Raw genomic sequence first — 18,344 nt, 5'->3', positions numbered from 1 at the left:
TTTACAGATAGCTGTTCATTGCAATGACCTATATAAAGCCAGTGCGCATATTGATTTTATGTCTTGCGTGGCTGTTAGGAGATCGTGAAGCGGGAGTATCCTTAACGTAATTCTCTCTCCAATCTCCTTTTCGGCACTACCGAATTTTCCTTGTAAGCCTTTGATGGCAGACTCGCTCAACAGCTTTTTGCAGTAAAAAACCTGAATCTGCTCATCGGACGCACCGGCGCTCGTGTATATGCCGCCATCATAGGTATACAGTGGCTTCATATCTTTTGCATTGATCGCGAGTCCGCATTCTTCTTTGAGCTCTCGCTGGGCAGTGAATGACAATTTTCCACCGTCCTCGGCACTATCGTCAGGATCGAACATTCCAGCTGGAATCTAGATGGAATCCATTGAGGCACCCGCCACTCTTGGCTGTATTGTTAATATGACGTTGGCTTTGCCTGTTGAATTCGTTACGTTAGTATCTATATACTTATCGTCAATAGAAAGACCTACTGTCGTCAAAATCAATTGGATCCTCAGCTTCTGGATCACGCGAAGGATAAACAAGCACCAGTATAGCGACACTCTGACCTCGAAGAAAGACGACACCAGGCAAGGTTCGTCCATTATCGTCTTCGACTGTCGCCATTAACTTTAAGAACCCCAGTTTGTTCCTAAAAAAATGCAGAAATGTTAATAATATGCCATCATATAGTCTAATCTTGGCAAAACACACTTCGCTGGACCAAAGAAGTCTGCACTCTGGATGTCCACTTTTTTAAGTCGATAAAAACTGGGATCCGTGCTTGTCGCTCCGCCTTTCACCGGAGTCATTCGCAATGATTGCTGCAGCCGCGTAAACCACCGTACAAATGGCTGAAACTTCTGAACTTGCTCAGCTGCGAGGATCGGCGTGAGGTGAGGTGCGATTTCGACTCGAACGGAGTTGTAGAGAAATGTTGCTGCTGACGAGACTGCTTGCTTTCCAGGTGACGACATTGCAGCGCCAAATGTAGATTTGCGAATTGAACTGACGCATGGATGTTGATGGAAAATATCAATATGTCAATCAGTGACGATATATGTGGCCATGACATACTGGTTCGCACGTCCTCCTCGTCGTCGTCGTCAAGAGGCTTACCGCACGGGTACAAGAGCAGCTGGAATCGCGGCTAATCCATCGTGATGACACAAGGCGGTACATACATGTGTAATCACCCGCAATACACGGCAGTTGAGTATCAGCCCTGAGTTGCTGAACTGTATCCCTAGAGTCTAGGGTGCTGTATTGTGGACACAAAGGCGCACATATACTGTGAATATGGGCAAAATACCTGATCACGACGTATCGCAGAGATATAGCACCGGTGCAAGTTCCGATCATACTGCCCAGACCAGATAACCACAAACGAAGCACTGTACTAAGTCAAGAATAAAGTAAAGCTACGCGACCTTGATAGCAGCTGATAGCACCGTCCAAGACGCGCCACCCTGCGGTTTTCCTTTGCCATCTCTACTCCGTGTCAACAACAGTTCTTAACGCGGTACTAGATTGCTTCAGGCGCAGCAACGATCAAATCCTATTATGGACCTAGATACTGAACGTGGCTATATAATAGCTGCTTAGACTACCGCCAGAATGCCAAGCTCAACTGCTCTAATTAATCAGCTCGCTGGTTAGAAAGTCATAGATTCGCGACCGTCACACACAAATAATTGCTCGTTGGATGTTGTCCTTCTCAGAGGTTGATGCTAGAACGACGATGGTGCAATGTTGATGGTAGTATGCTGCTGATTCAGTTATTATCCACAGGCGACCTCCGGTCCATTTGACAGTCTACAGATCAGAGCTCCAGGATACATAAGTCTAGTGCCTCGCTAAGCCGATTCGAGGTGGTTGTAAACATTATACATCGTATATTTCACGCCAAGTTGTACGCCTCTTGGACTGTGCAGAAAATTAGGTGCGTGTCTGTGCGTCCTTATCTACTTATCAATCAGATTTTTGTCCCGTGCGAGCGGCCAATGAGACATAATGACGATGGATTGCGTCATGCGCTGCAATAGTTCGCAGCCGTAGGTTTCTCACTCTGCTGCGGCGATGCTACTCTCGTTCGAACAAATATTAACGGAGACTTTGAAATGCAGAGAAGAAATTCTCGTCAGTATTACGACAAACAATCATCCTATTATTTCCGCATGTCTTCGCTATATATAAAATATAATATATATTTTTACTTGCAAGCTATCATCTGTTTGTTGTCGGGGATACTAACCGAATTAATCTTGTACAAGGTTCATCGCTTGCCACATATATTCAGGTGACCCGTGGTTCTGTTGCGATACCATAGTTGGTGGCTACAATTCCTAATTACATTTGAGAGCGAAAATAGGACGCACCAGTTTTTTTTTTAACGGACAATAAGATCCAACAACCTTTACCTCCTCAACTGTCTCTCGAAGACGTACAATTCTTGGTTCGTAGCCGACGCAGGACGTTTCGAACAATGTTTGAATTCTTCTTGCTTACTAATGCGAGAATAAATATTTTGATTCGTATATTTATTTTCGTAAGTATTTCCAATTCAAATTCCTTATCATCCTCGGTAATATATACATATATCCCTTAAAACATAGGCCTCCTCATTGTGTAGGCATATATTGCTTTCTTCAAGATCTATGGACTTTCAAATTCGGATATATCAACATCAGTGCATTGCAGTCCTTGGATGGATGTTTGGAAAGTCCGAGACGTCGAGAGGTCCTTAATAAAGAGGACACAGATCGAGGATTCCATTTCACCGCTTGAGAATTAAGCTTGAGACTCTTAAAGTTTCATAAAAATTCATAGACTCATGTCATGCTCTTGGGTCTGTGGTGCTGATTCTCAAGGGAATACATCGGCATTGAGAGAAGTTGTGTTCTGAGAGCTGACGACGGCCTTCGGGTGAGGGTCCTTCAATTGACGGCATCATTGAGCCGCCCTGACTTTGCAAAAGGTGCGGCACTCCTACACAGTAGAGTTGATGCATTCTCTCTCTCACAAGTTTGCTGAGCGACCTTCGCACGAGTGCCAGCCCTGATTAGGTCATTCTTCGTTGCCGTACGTGATCTTTTGCTCGAGAGCCTCCTATTAGAGAATGAACAAGGCGAATTGAACATAGAAGCCGTAAGAAGTTGCTTTAGAGAAAGTACTGACTTATCTTATGTACGGCTTCGAAAAAACCAATCCTAAATAGGTAATTGAGAGGGACTGGCGGATAATATGGCTTATGGAGGACGATAACACTGTCTATCTTAAAACACTTCGACAATAATAAAACACGCATTGCGACTACTACAAATGGTGGCAGGCAAGATCCAAAACAAAGACAGCTACATATACATCTATATCCATCACTCCTTGTGAACGGCCATAGCGGCCTCCACGTCCGACTTGCCAACCGTAGTGATATCGCTCATATTGATGATGAGCTCGTCACCGAATAGTTCACCAATTTCCTCAAGCGTCTTGCTTTTGGTTTCAGGGAAATATAAGAACACCACGACGGCGGCTACGAGATTTGTGGCGATAAATACGGAATAGTATCGCCATCCAATATTTGCAAATGCTATTGGTGACACTTGGTTCAGAACGATGTTGATGAGCACGTTGACTTCCACTGCGATGGCGGTGCCTATGGCTCGAACTTCCTGGCTCATGATTTCCGGTACGTAGATATAGTGAATTGAATTGTATCCAAAGGAGTAACTGATCAAATTCTGTAAGCATGAGTACGTTTAAATAACTGGAAGTGAGACTTACATTCCCGAAAATATGAACAAGAAAGCAATGGCGAAACCTTTTCCAACTTGGTTGCTTGAGTGCTGGAAGACTGCCGTCAAGCACATGACGCAGACAATACTGAGTGCCATGGCAATATTGGTTATCCAGAGAGTTCTTTTCCGACCCCAAGAATCTACTAATAAGATACCCAACAGGTTGAAAGTCGGCCCGTCTAACCCAAAGATGCTAGAGACCAATAGTTAGCAACTGATCTATTACCTGGATATAAAAGTTTTTTTACCCTGACAGAAGAAGAACTGTATGTCCTGTAATACCAAGACCTTTATATAAATCGGTCTGGTAATCTATGTGACCTGTCAGCAAAGCATTCCCTTGCGCGACTACATCCGTTAAAAGACTAACAGTTCATGACATTGACACCGGTCAACTGCGTAAATGCCTGGACAGCGACACTGACAGCCAAACGCTTTCGGTTACTCTTCTTCTGCAAGAAAGGCTTGAAGCCGCTTGCCCTGATGCTCATGTCATATCGGATCTGCTCTTTCATCTGCAAAAATTCGGCTTCGAACAACTCCTCCTCCTCTTCATTTTGAGGGCCATGAAGCTTTTTGAGAATTGCGTACGCCTCTTCAACTCTGTCTTTCTCAAGGAGCCAGCGCGGTGAGAATGGCAGCCAGAAGATACCGACCAAAACTATCACGGCTGGCAAGCATTGGAATGCAAGGGGGAACCGCCACTGAAATGCGCCGGAAGCGTATGCACAAGCGAAGCCAATCCAGTTCGCAGTGCCGAATCCGATACTGACAAACTGACCGTGCAAGCCCGTGATGAGACCACGCTTTCCCGGAGGAGCGATCTCTGAGTTATAGACCGGAATGACCATGTTCATGACTCCAACGGCAAATCCACCGATAATGCGACCGGCTATCAGCATTCCAATTTTCACGGAAGATGCCTGTATAATACCGCCAATCAGGGCGACGGCGGCCGCGAACATGATTGAATACTTCCGTCCTATTAAACGTGCGTCAATACAATTTGCGTTGGAGCTAACGATCTGAATGTACGCACCCCACGCATCGGCAGACCACCCCGCGAACAGAACTCCTAAAAATGATCCACCACCAAATGTGGACACCACGGCGCCCTTTACGCCAGCTATAGATGTTAGTGTCCGCGAATCTTTTTCGGACAAGGACGTCGCTACTTACGTGTAAAAGGTGCAAAGTAATTCGTAAAGGTGGGATGAGAGATAGTTGTCGATATGACACCAGAGTCAATACCATAGAGAAGCGATCCGACCTGACAAAGAAGGGGTCAATGTGGAACTCATATTGACTGTCGCATTTCGTCATAACATACCACAGCGAACATACTGCACCCGAGTGTGTAAGGGTTAATATTGCGACGATATTTCTGCGCCTCGGACATTGTGGCTTGCTGTTTCGAGTAACGATAGTTCCAAAATTTTAAGTGTTATGTTATAGCGATATACGAGAGATAGAGTAGAGAGATAGGAAGGGCCGGATTTATAGAAGATTCAGCACCTAACATTTTCAGACGTAACCGTTGGGGCCCCGCATTTCCATTCAATCCCCAGACTAAACGACAATATGTCACTCCTAGGAGCGTATTTGCAGTACACTTCCATGCCAATGCAGACCTTAAAACATGGCGATGGAGCATCCACACTATGGTCCCACTTATGACTCGAGTTCGTGAGCGCTGGCGCCATGAGCTACAAGCGCAAACGCCGGCTAAGCATTCAGCGAAGGTTTCTGAACTAGGTCTTACACAATCCCCACTTGGGTCGACGACTCTGAATCGTGAGGACGGGATCCGTAAACCAGTTAACGGTGCGACTTACCTTACAAGAGACGCTGAATCTTGGAATCTGCGTCTATTCATGAATTGCCAGTTGTATGTGAATACCGCACCCAATCCCCGGCACATCGCAATGGCACTTACTGGAGTAGGGAATGCGCTTATGTGTCGCAGAAGTGAACGGGATGGGCCTGTGCCTTACAGCAGGCAAAGTGGGATGTGTTTACAAGTGGGGCAGCTGATAAAGGCGCACGTGTAGCTCGCCAACTAAACTCTGAAACTACGTTTGCGTGGGGGCCCAAGATTGGCTCACCACACTATAATTAAGGTTTGCTGTATCCCGCACCCCTCCCCCGCGTCTCGAACCAGACCGGGCGCCATGCAAAATCAATAGACGACGGTGAACTGATTGGCGGAATAAGCATAGTTCTCAAGAAGAATTGGGAACTTTTGTGCAGTTGTTTGTACCGAGAGTTTGCCATTTCTGGTGGAACACTGATATAGCTACGTGGACTTCGAAGCCCAGTCTTCAGCAGCTTTGGCAATACTGCGCATATTTATTTACAACCCATGGATTTTTCGAAATTATTGAGTGCGTTGCTGTGTGAACGATATTTTTGGTGGCATCGCTTATCTACCTGTAATCCACTAGCGGGGTCTGGCACCTAGCCATTTGCACACCAGTTGTCGCCGATCATTGCGTTTGCGCTTAGCATTTTATTTTCCCTGACGGACTCACAATGCGACTTCTCCATTAGGGAATATACTATGGCCCCTCCAAAATGTGGCCGATACAGTCGAATCAGTTTGCAGTAGACTATATATCGCCGCAGAGTCTCAGCCTGTACCTTTCTGCACCAACGGTACAACCCGTGCCCACTAGAATCACGTGACTGCACACAATGGTGTCCGAAGTTCTGCTGACTCTGCATCCAGAAGTTTGCTTCCAACCTGCCCCGGGCCAGGTGGTGTTTGCTGAGCCTACTACAGGGACCACGCTCACTGTCTATGCGATATCTAACAGGCCCGATGCCCGAATCACCGTCTCCATATCCTCTGGATCGCCTTCTGCGGCTGATTTCAAGCTGATCAAGATTCCCTCCATCGGATTGGGCCATTACACCTTCAAAGCTATCGTCGATGTGAAAGAAGATTCGCTGAATCTCACGTACTCTTACACAGTGGATGGCAACACCATCACACTTGACCGTGCTGTAACCGTCATTCCAAGGACGTGCCAGACTAGCGAAGACGAGTTCCAGACGGTCGTTGAACTCCAACCCGGTCAGGACCGGGCGGATATCAAGATCCCGTGGCTCAAGATTGATGATTGGCAAGGGTGGGTGTGGGTGCGCCCTAGGTATTATCCATATTGTTAATTTAAGTATCCCTAAATTGTTAACTTATATCTTTAGAAATACTTGGATCGAGCCTCGATGGATCACCCTCAAAGAACTCCCTGTCCTTCTCGGATCTCATTTTTTCTTACTACAGCCTGTGAATTCTACCATTGATCCTGCTTCGTCGTTTTGCGTTTATCCATGCTCAACCGCTGAAGCCACTGTCCACCTGACTTCAGCTCGCGATGGCGAGGAACCGAACACAGTCTATGCTCGAGTTCGCAGAACGAAGGCAGACTGCACTGCCAAAGTCTACGTTGTCGGAAAGATCACTACAGGCGCGGATGTGTTCGAATCCATCGACGGCGCAATTGGAATGGCCAAGCAATATCTCGGCACTTCTAATCTTATTTATGAGATGCCACCGACACACGACCGCGGCACGTTGTGGCCTCATAGTCAACTTGGCTTTTGCACGTGGTCTAGTATTGGCGAGTATGTACGTCCGACAAATGAAAATCTGGCTCGGCTGGTCAAGTCCCTTAAGGACATAGATCTCCCGATAGGGTCATTTATTATCGACGACGGTTGGCAGGACATCCGTGCGGGCATGAATGGTATTCTAGATACAAAAGGCTTATGGAGTTTCGACATCTGGGACGGTATGAATATCTCCTTCCGCGAGAGCGTCGATATTATCAAGCGGGGCCTACCTACAGTCGAGAATATTGGTGTCTGGATGACGTGAGTATTCTGCGTTCTAAAAACGTTAATTTTGTCCGTTGCAGCTAATGTCACTATTTAGTCTTCACGGATATTGGAACTCGATTGCGTCCAAGTCTCCACTGGTTGCTAAGTACAAGATGAGACCATACAAGCTCAGCAGAGACTGTGTTCCGGGTCTCATATACAAAGGGTTCGAAATGCAGACTTGTACACAGCCTGATGAGAAGGACTACATCTGGTGGTTGCCGCCTAAGGAGCTCGCTTATCAGTTCTGGAAAGACTATTTCTCTGTGTGCGCCGCTGCTGGGATAACTTTTGCTAAGGTTGACGACCAAGCCTATTGTTCATTTTTGGCTGGTGTCGAAGGTGCCGAGGAAGCGTTCGCTCTTTGGAATGGCATGAATAAAGCGGCAGATGAAATTTTTGGTGAGGGAAGAGTGATACATTGTATGGCACACTACGAGCGCATGTTCAACGGTGACATTGGCATGGGATTGGCTACGAATGGAAAGCGGGTAGTGTTTCGCAACACCAACGACTTTGGCTTGCCACGACCGAACGTGCACCGTGATCATATTCATTACAACCTTATGAACTGCATTATCATCTCTCGCATGTGTCTGATACCTGATGCTGACATGTTTATGAGTGCTGCACAGTGGCCAGAGTATCACGCTGTCCTCCGTGCCTTTTTCCAAGGACCTGTGCTTTTGTCGGACAGGGCAGGCGAACATGATTTAGAAGTTATCCACAAGCTGATCGGCCGCACTCGTTCCGGAGTTTATGAAGTGATTCAGGCACCAAACACAATCCGACCTCTTCGATCGCGCATCTGGGAGCCTACACTGGATAGCGGGATTGGTCCATCCATCAAAGCCGCTTCGTCTTTCCCGGTAGCCAATTCATCGTCTGTCATTCTTTGGAGTTCACGTGACAGTGCCGCACATGCGTCGACAGATATTTTGTTCGCGTCCGATATCATAGATGCGCTTGGTCCGGAGGAATTGTTGCCGGATACGAAATACCTATTGTGGTTCAATGACCATCGATCGGCGATGTATTTCAATCCATCATTGTCGTCCGGTACACCGATTGCGGAGATTACATTACCACCCGAGACGCATGAGGTCATCACTATCGCGCCATCATATTCTATTGGTGGTACAGATGGCATCGAGATTGCATGTCTGGGTCTAGTCGATAAATACGCCAGTCTGGCTGCGATAACGGAGATTCAGGTCTTGACCGCACCAGAATGTTTGCGTACAACGGTCAAGTTCGAAGGCAAGCTTGCCTTTGTCGCGCAAACAATAGAAACTGCCCGGATCCAGATTTTACTGAACAGTGATCCAGTTTCGTACAAGGTTGAGACCTTAGATGGTATTTCAGCTTCTCTATTAACCGTGGACGTTAATTCAGGAGCTGGTGGTCGCGGCACAGCTGATGCGGTTGGCTGGACAATAGATATATGTTTGGTCGCTTCGCAGTAGTGGTTGGGAACTGTTCTCTCAGCTTGTGTAGGCTCGAGTTTACTTGGTTAGTTATAGAACTGAAGAAGAGAAGATAGAATTTGAAACGAGATAGAATTAATACTACTAATTGCGCAGAATTTGATACAAAATTCACTGATAATAGCGCTGTCTCCAAGATCTACTCCTTTCAGTTGGCGTTTTTGTCATCGTCGATGGTAATATTTCGGAAGTGACCCGTCGTAATAACATGTGTTGAGGCATACATATAAAGCGTAAGACGTTGAGATTCAGGGTGATTATTATCTCCCACAATCGCCGCCCTTACTAACGGCGTAGCTCCAAGCGCCTATGAATGATTACATCTATCTCCACATACGATGCTATATTGAGTACTACACCAAACCAAACAAACGCCAATTAACTTCCCATAGTCAAGTACTCGCCGACGAGCCGTCCCTGATACGTCTGCAACAGTTGTGTAACTTTGATCAAAACGCCAGCAGACATATTATGAACTCCCTGGTCTGTGATCCCGTCCCAGTTTGCATCTAGGTACTCCTTTATTTCGATCAATTGTTTTGAAAACATGTTGATTATCGTGTCTTCTTCGTTGACGTCAATAACGACGAGAATCGCTGTGAGGAATGACTCCATAATCGACGCATCAGAAACATCACGACGGATGGTGGACAATATACTGAAGAGTTCCATAGACATGTCAAGGATATCCGTTGCTGAGGGGTAACTAGCGTTCAAGATGATTGCCAATGTCTTGATATAATGACCAGCCATGATTGCACCAAACTCGTTTCTGGAGATGCTCTTGGTGAAATATCGCCAATGCGCTGCGAGGGGAAAGAAAAATGCCTTTCCTGCAATCTTCGCAACATTATTCTTTTGCACAGAAATTTTATTAGCTGCTCGACGCCTCTCGTTCTGCAGCCGTTTTGAAATTCGCAGGACGCCCGGTTCTTTCGCGACCGCTTCAGTAGCTTTGGTAACAGACTCCTGCAACGCATCTACTTGAATCTTCTTGATCGCATCGTCAACTTGCGGAAGCCCTAGTCTCGATAAATCATGCGGATAGTCTTTTGCCGAAATAAATCGCTCATGTATTCCTTCTGGTAGTAACCTGCTCGTGAACATGCTCTGTGGATCTATATCAAACTCATATGACTGTCTTCCGCTCAGATGTAGCGCACCCAACGCCAGTGCTGACAGCATCGTTAGCCTTTCCTGCATCGAGTAATCACCGAATGTGACGCTCTCGGCATACAGCGGTCCAATGACATCCGGGACAGTAATCACCAGTGCAACCATTGCGTTCATCTTGTTCTGCTCGAAATTTTCAAGATCAAAATTGTTCTTAATTCCAGACAAAATTATTCCGAGTTCTTTGCTTGCCGCAACCAGTTCGCGCCCAAACGTAGCTTTCCGCAGGATTATTTTGGCCGCGTTCGCTAGTGCGACTTTATGCTTGAGAAAAGCAGTATTTGAATCCGTTTCGTGAAAGTATTTGATTAGATCGATAACGTAAACTGGAGGCAAGACTTTCTCACGACGCATCGTCGGATCATCGTCAGAATCTTCAGACTCATCTTCAACAATAGCATATGGCTCGAACTCCGTATCCGTCTCATCATCACTGTCATTTTCTACATTGAGCTCGATAGGTGCGGATGTCTGCTTTCCTGTCTTGGCACTCGAGATTGGCATGCGAACTATCGTAGAAATTGCACCGGCTTTCTTTGCACCTTCGGAAGGACGCGGTGTCAGATATTCCCAGATTGAAGCCTCATAGATTACTGCATCTTTGTGTTGCAACAGTTTAGCCCATTCACAATACACCGCTGGAAACCCAGGGACATCGTCGAAGCTAAGCTTAATGCCGGAATTATCCCTCTGATTTACGGCCACAGCAAGACACATGCCCGTATATCGAAGATGAGTGGAAACCGCACCGAGACGATTTGATACTCCCGTCAAGTACTGCTTCGACTGCGCTACTATGCGAATGTATTTGAATCCGAGATGGGGAAGAAGAAGACCAAGAACTTCTGTTTGTACTGTCATGATGTTATTAGCGATAATAATGTGGAGAATCGTGTTCTGTATTGTTTACCTTCTTGCTTTGTGATTTGGACGTTATGAATAACAATCTTATCGCTCCACATTTTCAAAAGATCGTCAAAGACTTGCTCCTGTAATCCATGAAACGCAATCCAGGCGATGACAGCCCTACGAAGGAGCTGATTCCCTATTTGCTGTTGAAGTACTATTTGTAGAAGGTTATTCTCTTCGTCGAGAGGAATTAAGTATATCAAAATCGTGGCCGCGGCAGATACTTTATGTGACACTCTCACGGTGTCGGTATCTTCATGATCAAAGTATGTCGTTTGTAGGTAACGAAGGACGGTTTTGGTGAATGACGCTGTCTCTCGAGCGTCCAAATGTCTTGATATACTCTTCATAAAATCAAATCCATGTTTATTCAGCAATTGGTTTAAGAATAAATCTAACAATTAGTACCACTACCTGAACGCTCAGAATCACGAGAGTACTCACTGGGATAGCCGGAACTCAACGCGCGACTGAAGAACTTTCCCAAATTTGCATCGCCAATTTCTCCATTACTGCACATCAGCAATGCCAAACCCAAAAATTCCGACATTTTCGCACCATCAGCGGCCCACCACCATAATTTTGGCTTGTCGTTCTCGTCGATCGCCACCTTTGCTTCCGCTGTGACTGCAACAATCTTTCCTCCTGCAAACAGAGCCGTTACTTCGCGCCAATATAGATCCCTTTTGGCATCTGACATAAAGTGGCTATATAACGTCACAAGTATGTTTGCAGAAAGGACATCTCCCAGAACAGTCAGTAGAGCTTGAAGCTTACTTCTCGCCTGTGGATCATTGGGCTGCCGAAGCACAATATCAGTGCATATTGCAACCACATTGAGCAACCCTCTAATTCCGGTCAGACTTCTCAAAATCGTCAATACATCCTGACTAAATTGCTTGGAGTGTGCCATAGCGTCGTAGAAATCTGGCACGATTTTGTTAAGAAGTATTGAGATCACTTGTCCGGACTCAGGTGATGGTAGTCGAATTGAACCATTTTTGGACAGACTGTGCATTATCCGCAGTACATCATTCGAGCTGGGTGCACCCTTTAATATTTCTACTGAGTCGGATACCGATTGGACTCGGTCGTCCATTGTCATATTGCCATTCGATCTGTCGTGTAGCTTTGGATGAGTATTGTCGACGACTCTTCAGTGTGACAAGTCAGTTGTCGACTGGAAAGAGGGTACTGAACCCCTGAATCAAACATATATGGACAATTGCTGATTCTGCGCGCGCCTTCAAACTCTATTGCGTCACGAGGATTCATTCAGCGACTCAGTTTTGATGGCTAAATTTTTGTCTGGCTTCATTCTTCTGCAACACTCGAGCCGATATTTAACTAGACGACTTTTACCTGCTAAATCTATATCTCCCATTTTCATTGCGAAACCGGTATATTGCATTACGACGTTGAATATTGAGGATTTTACTATAACGGATCTATCCGGCGAGCCAACATGACGTCGCGCGCATCGCCGTTTTACGTCTACACTTTACCAGAAACGTTATTGTCGTCCCTCGAGCCGATCTCATTCGAGTCTGCAGGTTCAACATCAACGCCAAGAACGTCTGACTATCTAGAGCAGCCGACACCAGCAAATCTCACACCGGCGTCAGACCCTCTTGCTGATGCGTTGGAGGGTACGACGGGATCTGGCCCACAGTGCAACACATGTAACTATAGCGCCACATCCACAGATGAGCAGAGAGAGCATTACAAGACTGATTACCACAAATTTAATGTGAAGAGGAAAGTTTTGGGACTACCAGCCGTTGGGCTACCCATGTTTGAAACGATGCTGGATGGTGACTATCTTTGACTTGGTGTCGCTGGGATAGAAGTTAACAGGGTTTAGAATTAGAAGAATCAATTTCGGGATCTGATTCAAGCGATTCAGAATCAGACCCAGTGTCCGACTCAATGACCGATAGAGTAAGCAATCTCCTTGCAAAGACCACGCTTGACGCAATTCAAGAACATGACGACGACTCTGCCATGTCAGTCCGTTCGCCATTCCTGACATTTCAGTCATCTCTACTTCCCCCGGATGACGTCCTCGCGATCTATTCTACACTTTTTCCAGTCCCCGAAAATTCGACACCACAAGACGTCATTAAAAGCAGACAGCTTCCTCCCAAAGCACAGACGCACGACGCATCAACACCAGTGTCAGCGATATTTATGCTCGGAGGCGGTCACTTTGCAGGTGCAATTATCTCGCACGCATTAAAGCCGCAGAACCAAGCAGGTCCAGTCGTGTTCCTTGAACACAAGACTTTCCACAGATATACGACGCGTCGGAAGCAGGGAGGGGCGCAAAGCGCGAGTGATAATGCTCATGGCAAAGCGCATTCTGCTGGTTCTAATTTGCGGCGATATAATGAAGCGGCTTTGGAGAAGGAAGTAAGGGAGTTGTTGGAACAGTGGAAGTCGTACATAGACCGCGCGGAGCATATTTTTGTGCGCGCAAATGGACGGCAGAATCGCAAAATTTTGGTAGGATATGATGGAGCCGTTATCGGTTCAAGGGATAAACGTGTGAAGGGAATTCCTTTTTCTACGAGACGGGCGACGGGGAGTGAGGTGAAGCGGGTTTGGTTGGAGCTCACGCGGCCGAAGATTATGAAGAAGGACGCTTTTGCTCCTCCGAAGTCCAAGCCCAAGCCGAAAGAGATAGCGTTGTCAGCACCTAGTAAGGAACCAGAACCAGCAAAGGAACTGTCACCCGGGGAGCTGCACACGTCACAGATCGTGGCTTTCGTGAAGAAGTCGCGTACGAATCCATTGGTCACGTATCTGGAATCAAACCGTTTGTCACCTGATTTCCGATTCGAGCCAGTGGAGCAATATCACCACACTCCTACAGCGTTACATCTTGCCTCATCGCTTTCGCTCGCTAGAATGGTGGGGTTCTTGGTCGTCACGTTGGGAGCCAATCCGACACTGCGCAATGACGAAGGCCGGACAGCATGGGAGCTTAGTGGCGATCGTGCAACTAGAGATGCATTTCGTCTGGCTCGGGGGGATCTCGGTGAACAGAAGTGGAGTTGGGCCGAAAGTGGTGTGAACAGTGCACTTACAAAGGCTGACATCGCCGCGCGCGACGCGAGGGAAAAAGAGAGTGCGGTCAGAGAACGTGCCGAGGCAGTAAAGAGGCTTGAACGGAGTGGAGTCACGGAGAATCAGAATGCTGCGACTATTGGTGGGCGGAAACTTGCTAGCTCGGTCGTCACGAGCGTTGGACACGAGCAGCAGTTGTTAAGTGGACTAACTCCTGAAGCCCGGATGAGGATTGAGCGGGAAAGGAGGGCGAGAGCGGTTGAAGCGCGGTTGAGGGCTCAGCGGCAGAAAGAGTAATGGAATAATTAGCATTTTGAAGTTATAATTGAATGTAGAGCCTGTTGTTTGTTACGAGAACACGGATGGATTGAGTCCGAGGACACGATGTGAAGGCAGGTTTTTCGCGAGACTTAACAGGAACGCATGGTGAGCTTACTCGCTCGTGATTTACCCTCTACGATATGTCCACTCCTACGTGTTAGGTAGCAACCCATTAAGGTTCTTCAATCCTTTGGATGTAGCCACACCGACGACAGCGCCGATCTATGCCCTGAAGTACTTATTATACCGAGTAGTGGGCTCAAACCATGGTATTTCGCAAGGTTTCACTGTTCAATTTAACCCGACCATATAAAACTTTTTTGGTTTATGTTTATGAGGCTCGATTCAAATGAAGCTCATGAGGTACAACTCCGCTCCGCTGGGTGCCCACAGAGTGCTTGGAGTCTACGTGTTTTTGTCTGTGCGGATTCTTTTAGGTCAGTTATTTGTAGAGGCCCCGCTTTTCCTTGTTGTATTTATTCGCAGAATACCTGAACCATTAGTTTGTGCACCGTGTTCTCGTTTCATGCAAGCCCATCTATTTGTAACCCATATCTCCATTATCGACGATAGCATTCATATCTGATAGCAGCACGCTTTCCGTAGTATCGTCTCTTTTCCTTCGACCAAGCTTGAAGTTGGCGGCTTCCCAGCTTCCTTGGAAGCAGACTCCTGGATGGAGAAATGTCTGCGCTCCCGCAGCAATGAAGATCATCCTAAGATGGCATCAGTAAGTGATCCGATTAACAAGGCATTTTACGTACACTCCCTCGAGGATCATAAACGTGACCTGCTGGTTCGCGAGGGATCCTCCAAATCCTTGACTAAGTTCCGCGACGCGGTAGACACTTCTCACGAAGATGCAGGAAATTGCCACGCCGAGACCCCAGAGAAACAGGCGAAATTTCCAGCTGCTCCTCAACATGGCATGAGTAGGTTCATGTGCATCGGGGCCAGCTTTGCGCAAGTTCCACGCAAACTCGGCACAAGCCGTCATGAACAGAATTGTCGCGAACACTTGAAAAATAAGTCCAGCGAGCATGATGTTCTTACCCAAATTAGTTCCGTTTTGCGTATTAGCCGTTGCTGCAATTCCACCACCGGCTCCTTTATATTGAGTCAGCAGCCGTGCGGGGTAACAAAGGGTCCATTGTAGTAATACCTTGCAGACAGAGAGAGATGAAATCGCACGTAATAAATACCAGAGTGTAAGTTCGGGGTTTGAACCGAGAAAGGTGCTCTCCATAAACCACAACGCTAAGACAAGTTAGCGGAGATCATTGTGATATGAGAAGACAGCATTGATATACTGACATTCTGGAGAGACAGAGATAAACGGCCGCACCAAGAAAGGCGGGTGCAATGGTCAGGCAAATCAAATATCTGGAACATCAGAGAGAGATCCAATTGCGTAAGAACTGACTAAGCTTACAAAAGATATGGTGGGCTTGTGAAGGGATTGAAGTGCATCTGTATGCGACCAATGTATCCCATGATCTCAACTACAACGAATGAGTCAGAATTGGATAAATAGCAGGAAATCGACGAGTAACACACGAAAAACTCCACCAAACATAGCTATAAAGTATCCCCATGTTCTGTACTTGACAGCCAGCAAGATCTGAAGGACGATGACAAGACCGAACCAGCCGGCAAAGAATGCATTACCGGCGAGAGTAGGAACATAAGTGAAGTGTGCTAGAGAGAGGGGGCATGTATCGAGAGTGCAGTCTTCAATTGGAATAGTGTAGTTCTGGTCCATGACATTCAATTACCATTCAAGAAATCAGCATGAATCTGCAGAGTCGAATCGCAACTTCGGGCCATATTTCTATGTTTATTGATATATGGGCCATACTTTGAATGTGACGATGTCGGAGAAATAAGCTGACATTCTTCCATCTCGGATCTGGTGGGCTGTGTAGTAGGGATCTAAACTCGATACGACTATCTCCACACCATAGGACCTGAATTCGTCATCCGAGAACGTCATCTATGTAGTATCATAGTATTTGTTGCAAGTAGGTGGAGCCGCACAAATAGTGGAAACGCGTCATCACGGACGCCACAAAATCTGTTCAAATGCTACTTTCGTCCAAACATGCGCCAGCCGTGCGCCAGCCGTACGTTTCATATTATTGTCTCAAGCCGATAATAGGGGTTTATCAGCGTCACCAGATTCAGCTGAGGGTTAGGGCAGACAATCCAACGCTGATTATTGGCCTGATGCCCCAAGATGATGGAAAATTGAGCGCCTCACCCAAGTCCTCGCATGAGTCGCTTGGCTAAGTTTGGCAGCTGACGACGCATCGTATTCAATAAACACACACTGAGTGAAGCGAAGAGGTCTCGTCCAATGGCGCGACCACGGAGGCTATGATATATACATGCCAGTTCTGGACGCGTGAAGCGAAAGCAGAGGAGATCGCTTCGCCCTAACCCTACAGCCATTGTGGTTATTATTACCGGTTGAGGACAGTTTGATAATAAGGCGGATGAATTCAGCACAATTAGCAAATATCCTATATAATACAGACACAATTAATGGATATAATAATATGTAACATCAAAGGGCCGAGGGCACACGGAATGCCATTTTGTCCACACTCTATTAAGAATAAGTAGCAACTTGCAATAATTCGTTCTAATTTGCAGCCTTCGACGTGGCTTGTATATTTTGCGCCATATTTTCGAGTCTATGCCTCAATGAGACTGAGACGTCAGGGCTTGTATCGAGTATGGCTCTGTCGTATATGGTATCTGTTATTAGAGCCACCATCATTTTCTTGACAATCAAATTGTGACTGCTACACGCCGCAGTACATTATATTTTTAACACGCTAACATACATTTGTATAATGTTAAAATGATATAATTGTGGTAAACTTATTAACTTACACAAGAGCACGCAGGCACTAACCCAGAACTAACCCAGACTAAAATTCCACTAACAGGTCGAAGGTTTGTTTCGGTAAATTCCATGCGAGGATGCAGAAGCATACATATTTGAACCCTTGGTCCACGTCAGCGCCTCGTTGACGAAAACCTCTCAGAATGCGTGTGTTACGTAAACTCGCAAGGCCGCCAATTAATGACATCGCTTGATAGACGAATAAAAACAAAAGACCAATCTTCGTATAACAGGGAAGTCCGTAAAGTAAATCATCAAATGTTTATTGATAAGTATATTTGCCTTAAATCTTCTCTCCACTGCTTGATATTTTTATGGTACACTTCCAAATATGGGCATGTGCCTCAAATCACGATTCAAATCTAAATTAAGAGAACAGTATAATTATACGTGGTTCAAAAAATACGTCATTTGTGAAAGATTAAGGCAAAAATAAAAATACACGTAATAATTAGAATATCCAACAACTCTATTGGCCCCTAACGTAGTATCTGGTGGTCAGAGAGTCAAGAAGACTGTGGATGGCGAGGATACAATAGTGACCTTAGCTGAACCCCCCAGTTGCTTCCATCCTTAGCAGCGAAAGCAAACGTAGGAAGTGTAAGTTTTCGGCGGTGACTGCGAGATCGCATCATACGCCATATCGTCATTATACATATAACACCATCCAGAATGGGAGTGGCTCTTACAATCCATGGATTATTAGCTGAACTTGGCCGGTACCACTGAAGCATTAAATCAGTCTCATGTTCATCCTAGCCAAGTTGATTTAAGTCTAAAGT

General features: G+C 46.2%; 6 protein-coding genes across 6 annotated transcripts; 2 read left to right on the top strand and 4 right to left on the bottom strand.

Moving 5' to 3' along the window:
• Window positions 1–15: 15 nt before the first annotated feature.
• On the bottom strand, window positions 16–990 carry V1508DRAFT_406776 (uncharacterized protein; the record flags this gene model as incomplete). Its single annotated transcript, XM_066938798.1, has 4 exons — window positions 16–384; window positions 415–449; window positions 505–665; window positions 728–990. The coding sequence occupies 4 exons, from the start codon at window positions 988–990 to the stop codon at window positions 16–18; spliced, it is 828 nt and encodes a 275-aa protein (XP_066792804.1).
• A 2,280-nt stretch (window positions 991–3,270) lies between these two features.
• V1508DRAFT_23781 (general substrate transporter) lies at window positions 3,271–5,340 on the bottom strand. Its single transcript, XM_066936342.1, has 7 exons — window positions 5,141–5,340; window positions 4,990–5,080; window positions 4,850–4,936; window positions 4,181–4,792; window positions 4,059–4,122; window positions 3,797–4,003; window positions 3,271–3,742 (listed from the first exon to the last, which is right to left on the bottom strand). Exons 1-7 carry the CDS (start codon window positions 5,207–5,209, stop codon window positions 3,388–3,390), a joined length of 1,485 nt encoding a protein of 494 aa, XP_066792803.1. The 5' UTR covers window positions 5,210–5,340; the 3' UTR covers window positions 3,271–3,387.
• Window positions 5,341–6,450: 1,110 nt separating this feature from the next.
• Window positions 6,451–9,308, top strand: V1508DRAFT_392824 (glycoside hydrolase superfamily). Its single transcript, XM_066937963.1, has 3 exons — window positions 6,451–6,962; window positions 7,018–7,686; window positions 7,748–9,308. The coding sequence occupies exons 1-3, from the start codon at window positions 6,505–6,507 to the stop codon at window positions 9,156–9,158; spliced, it is 2,538 nt and encodes an 845-aa protein (XP_066792802.1). The 5' UTR covers window positions 6,451–6,504; the 3' UTR covers window positions 9,159–9,308.
• On the bottom strand, window positions 9,189–12,522 carry V1508DRAFT_442300 (telomere length regulation protein-domain-containing protein). Its single transcript, XM_066942323.1, has 3 exons — window positions 11,706–12,522; window positions 11,263–11,655; window positions 9,189–11,206 (listed from the first exon to the last, which is right to left on the bottom strand). The coding sequence occupies exons 1-3, from the start codon at window positions 12,364–12,366 to the stop codon at window positions 9,558–9,560; spliced, it is 2,703 nt and encodes a 900-aa protein (XP_066792801.1). The 5' UTR covers window positions 12,367–12,522; the 3' UTR covers window positions 9,189–9,557.
• A 24-nt stretch (window positions 12,523–12,546) lies between these two features.
• V1508DRAFT_23590 (uncharacterized protein) lies at window positions 12,547–14,814 on the top strand. Its single transcript, XM_066936337.1, has 2 exons — window positions 12,547–13,075; window positions 13,126–14,814. Exons 1-2 carry the CDS (start codon window positions 12,727–12,729, stop codon window positions 14,625–14,627), a joined length of 1,851 nt encoding a protein of 616 aa, XP_066792800.1. The 5' UTR covers window positions 12,547–12,726; the 3' UTR covers window positions 14,628–14,814.
• A 375-nt stretch (window positions 14,815–15,189) lies between these two features.
• On the bottom strand, window positions 15,190–16,413 carry V1508DRAFT_361177 (RTA1 like protein-domain-containing protein; the record flags this gene model as incomplete). The annotated part of the gene is made up of 6 exons (XM_066937173.1): window positions 15,190–15,367; window positions 15,416–15,758; window positions 15,814–15,908; window positions 15,966–16,034; window positions 16,084–16,153; window positions 16,209–16,413. 6 exons carry the CDS (start codon window positions 16,411–16,413, stop codon window positions 15,190–15,192), a joined length of 960 nt encoding a protein of 319 aa, XP_066792799.1.
• Window positions 16,414–18,344: the final 1,931 nt, after the last annotated feature.

The sequence above is a fragment of the Lipomyces doorenjongii genome (assembly GCF_038497915.1).
Source record: "Lipomyces doorenjongii strain NRRL Y-27504 unplaced genomic scaffold V1508scaffold_101, whole genome shotgun sequence".
Classification (NCBI taxonomy): domain Eukaryota; kingdom Fungi; phylum Ascomycota; class Lipomycetes; order Lipomycetales; family Lipomycetaceae; genus Lipomyces; species Lipomyces doorenjongii.
The sequence above is the reverse complement of the archived record's forward strand: the minus strand, read 5'-3'. Positions and strand labels throughout refer to the sequence as shown.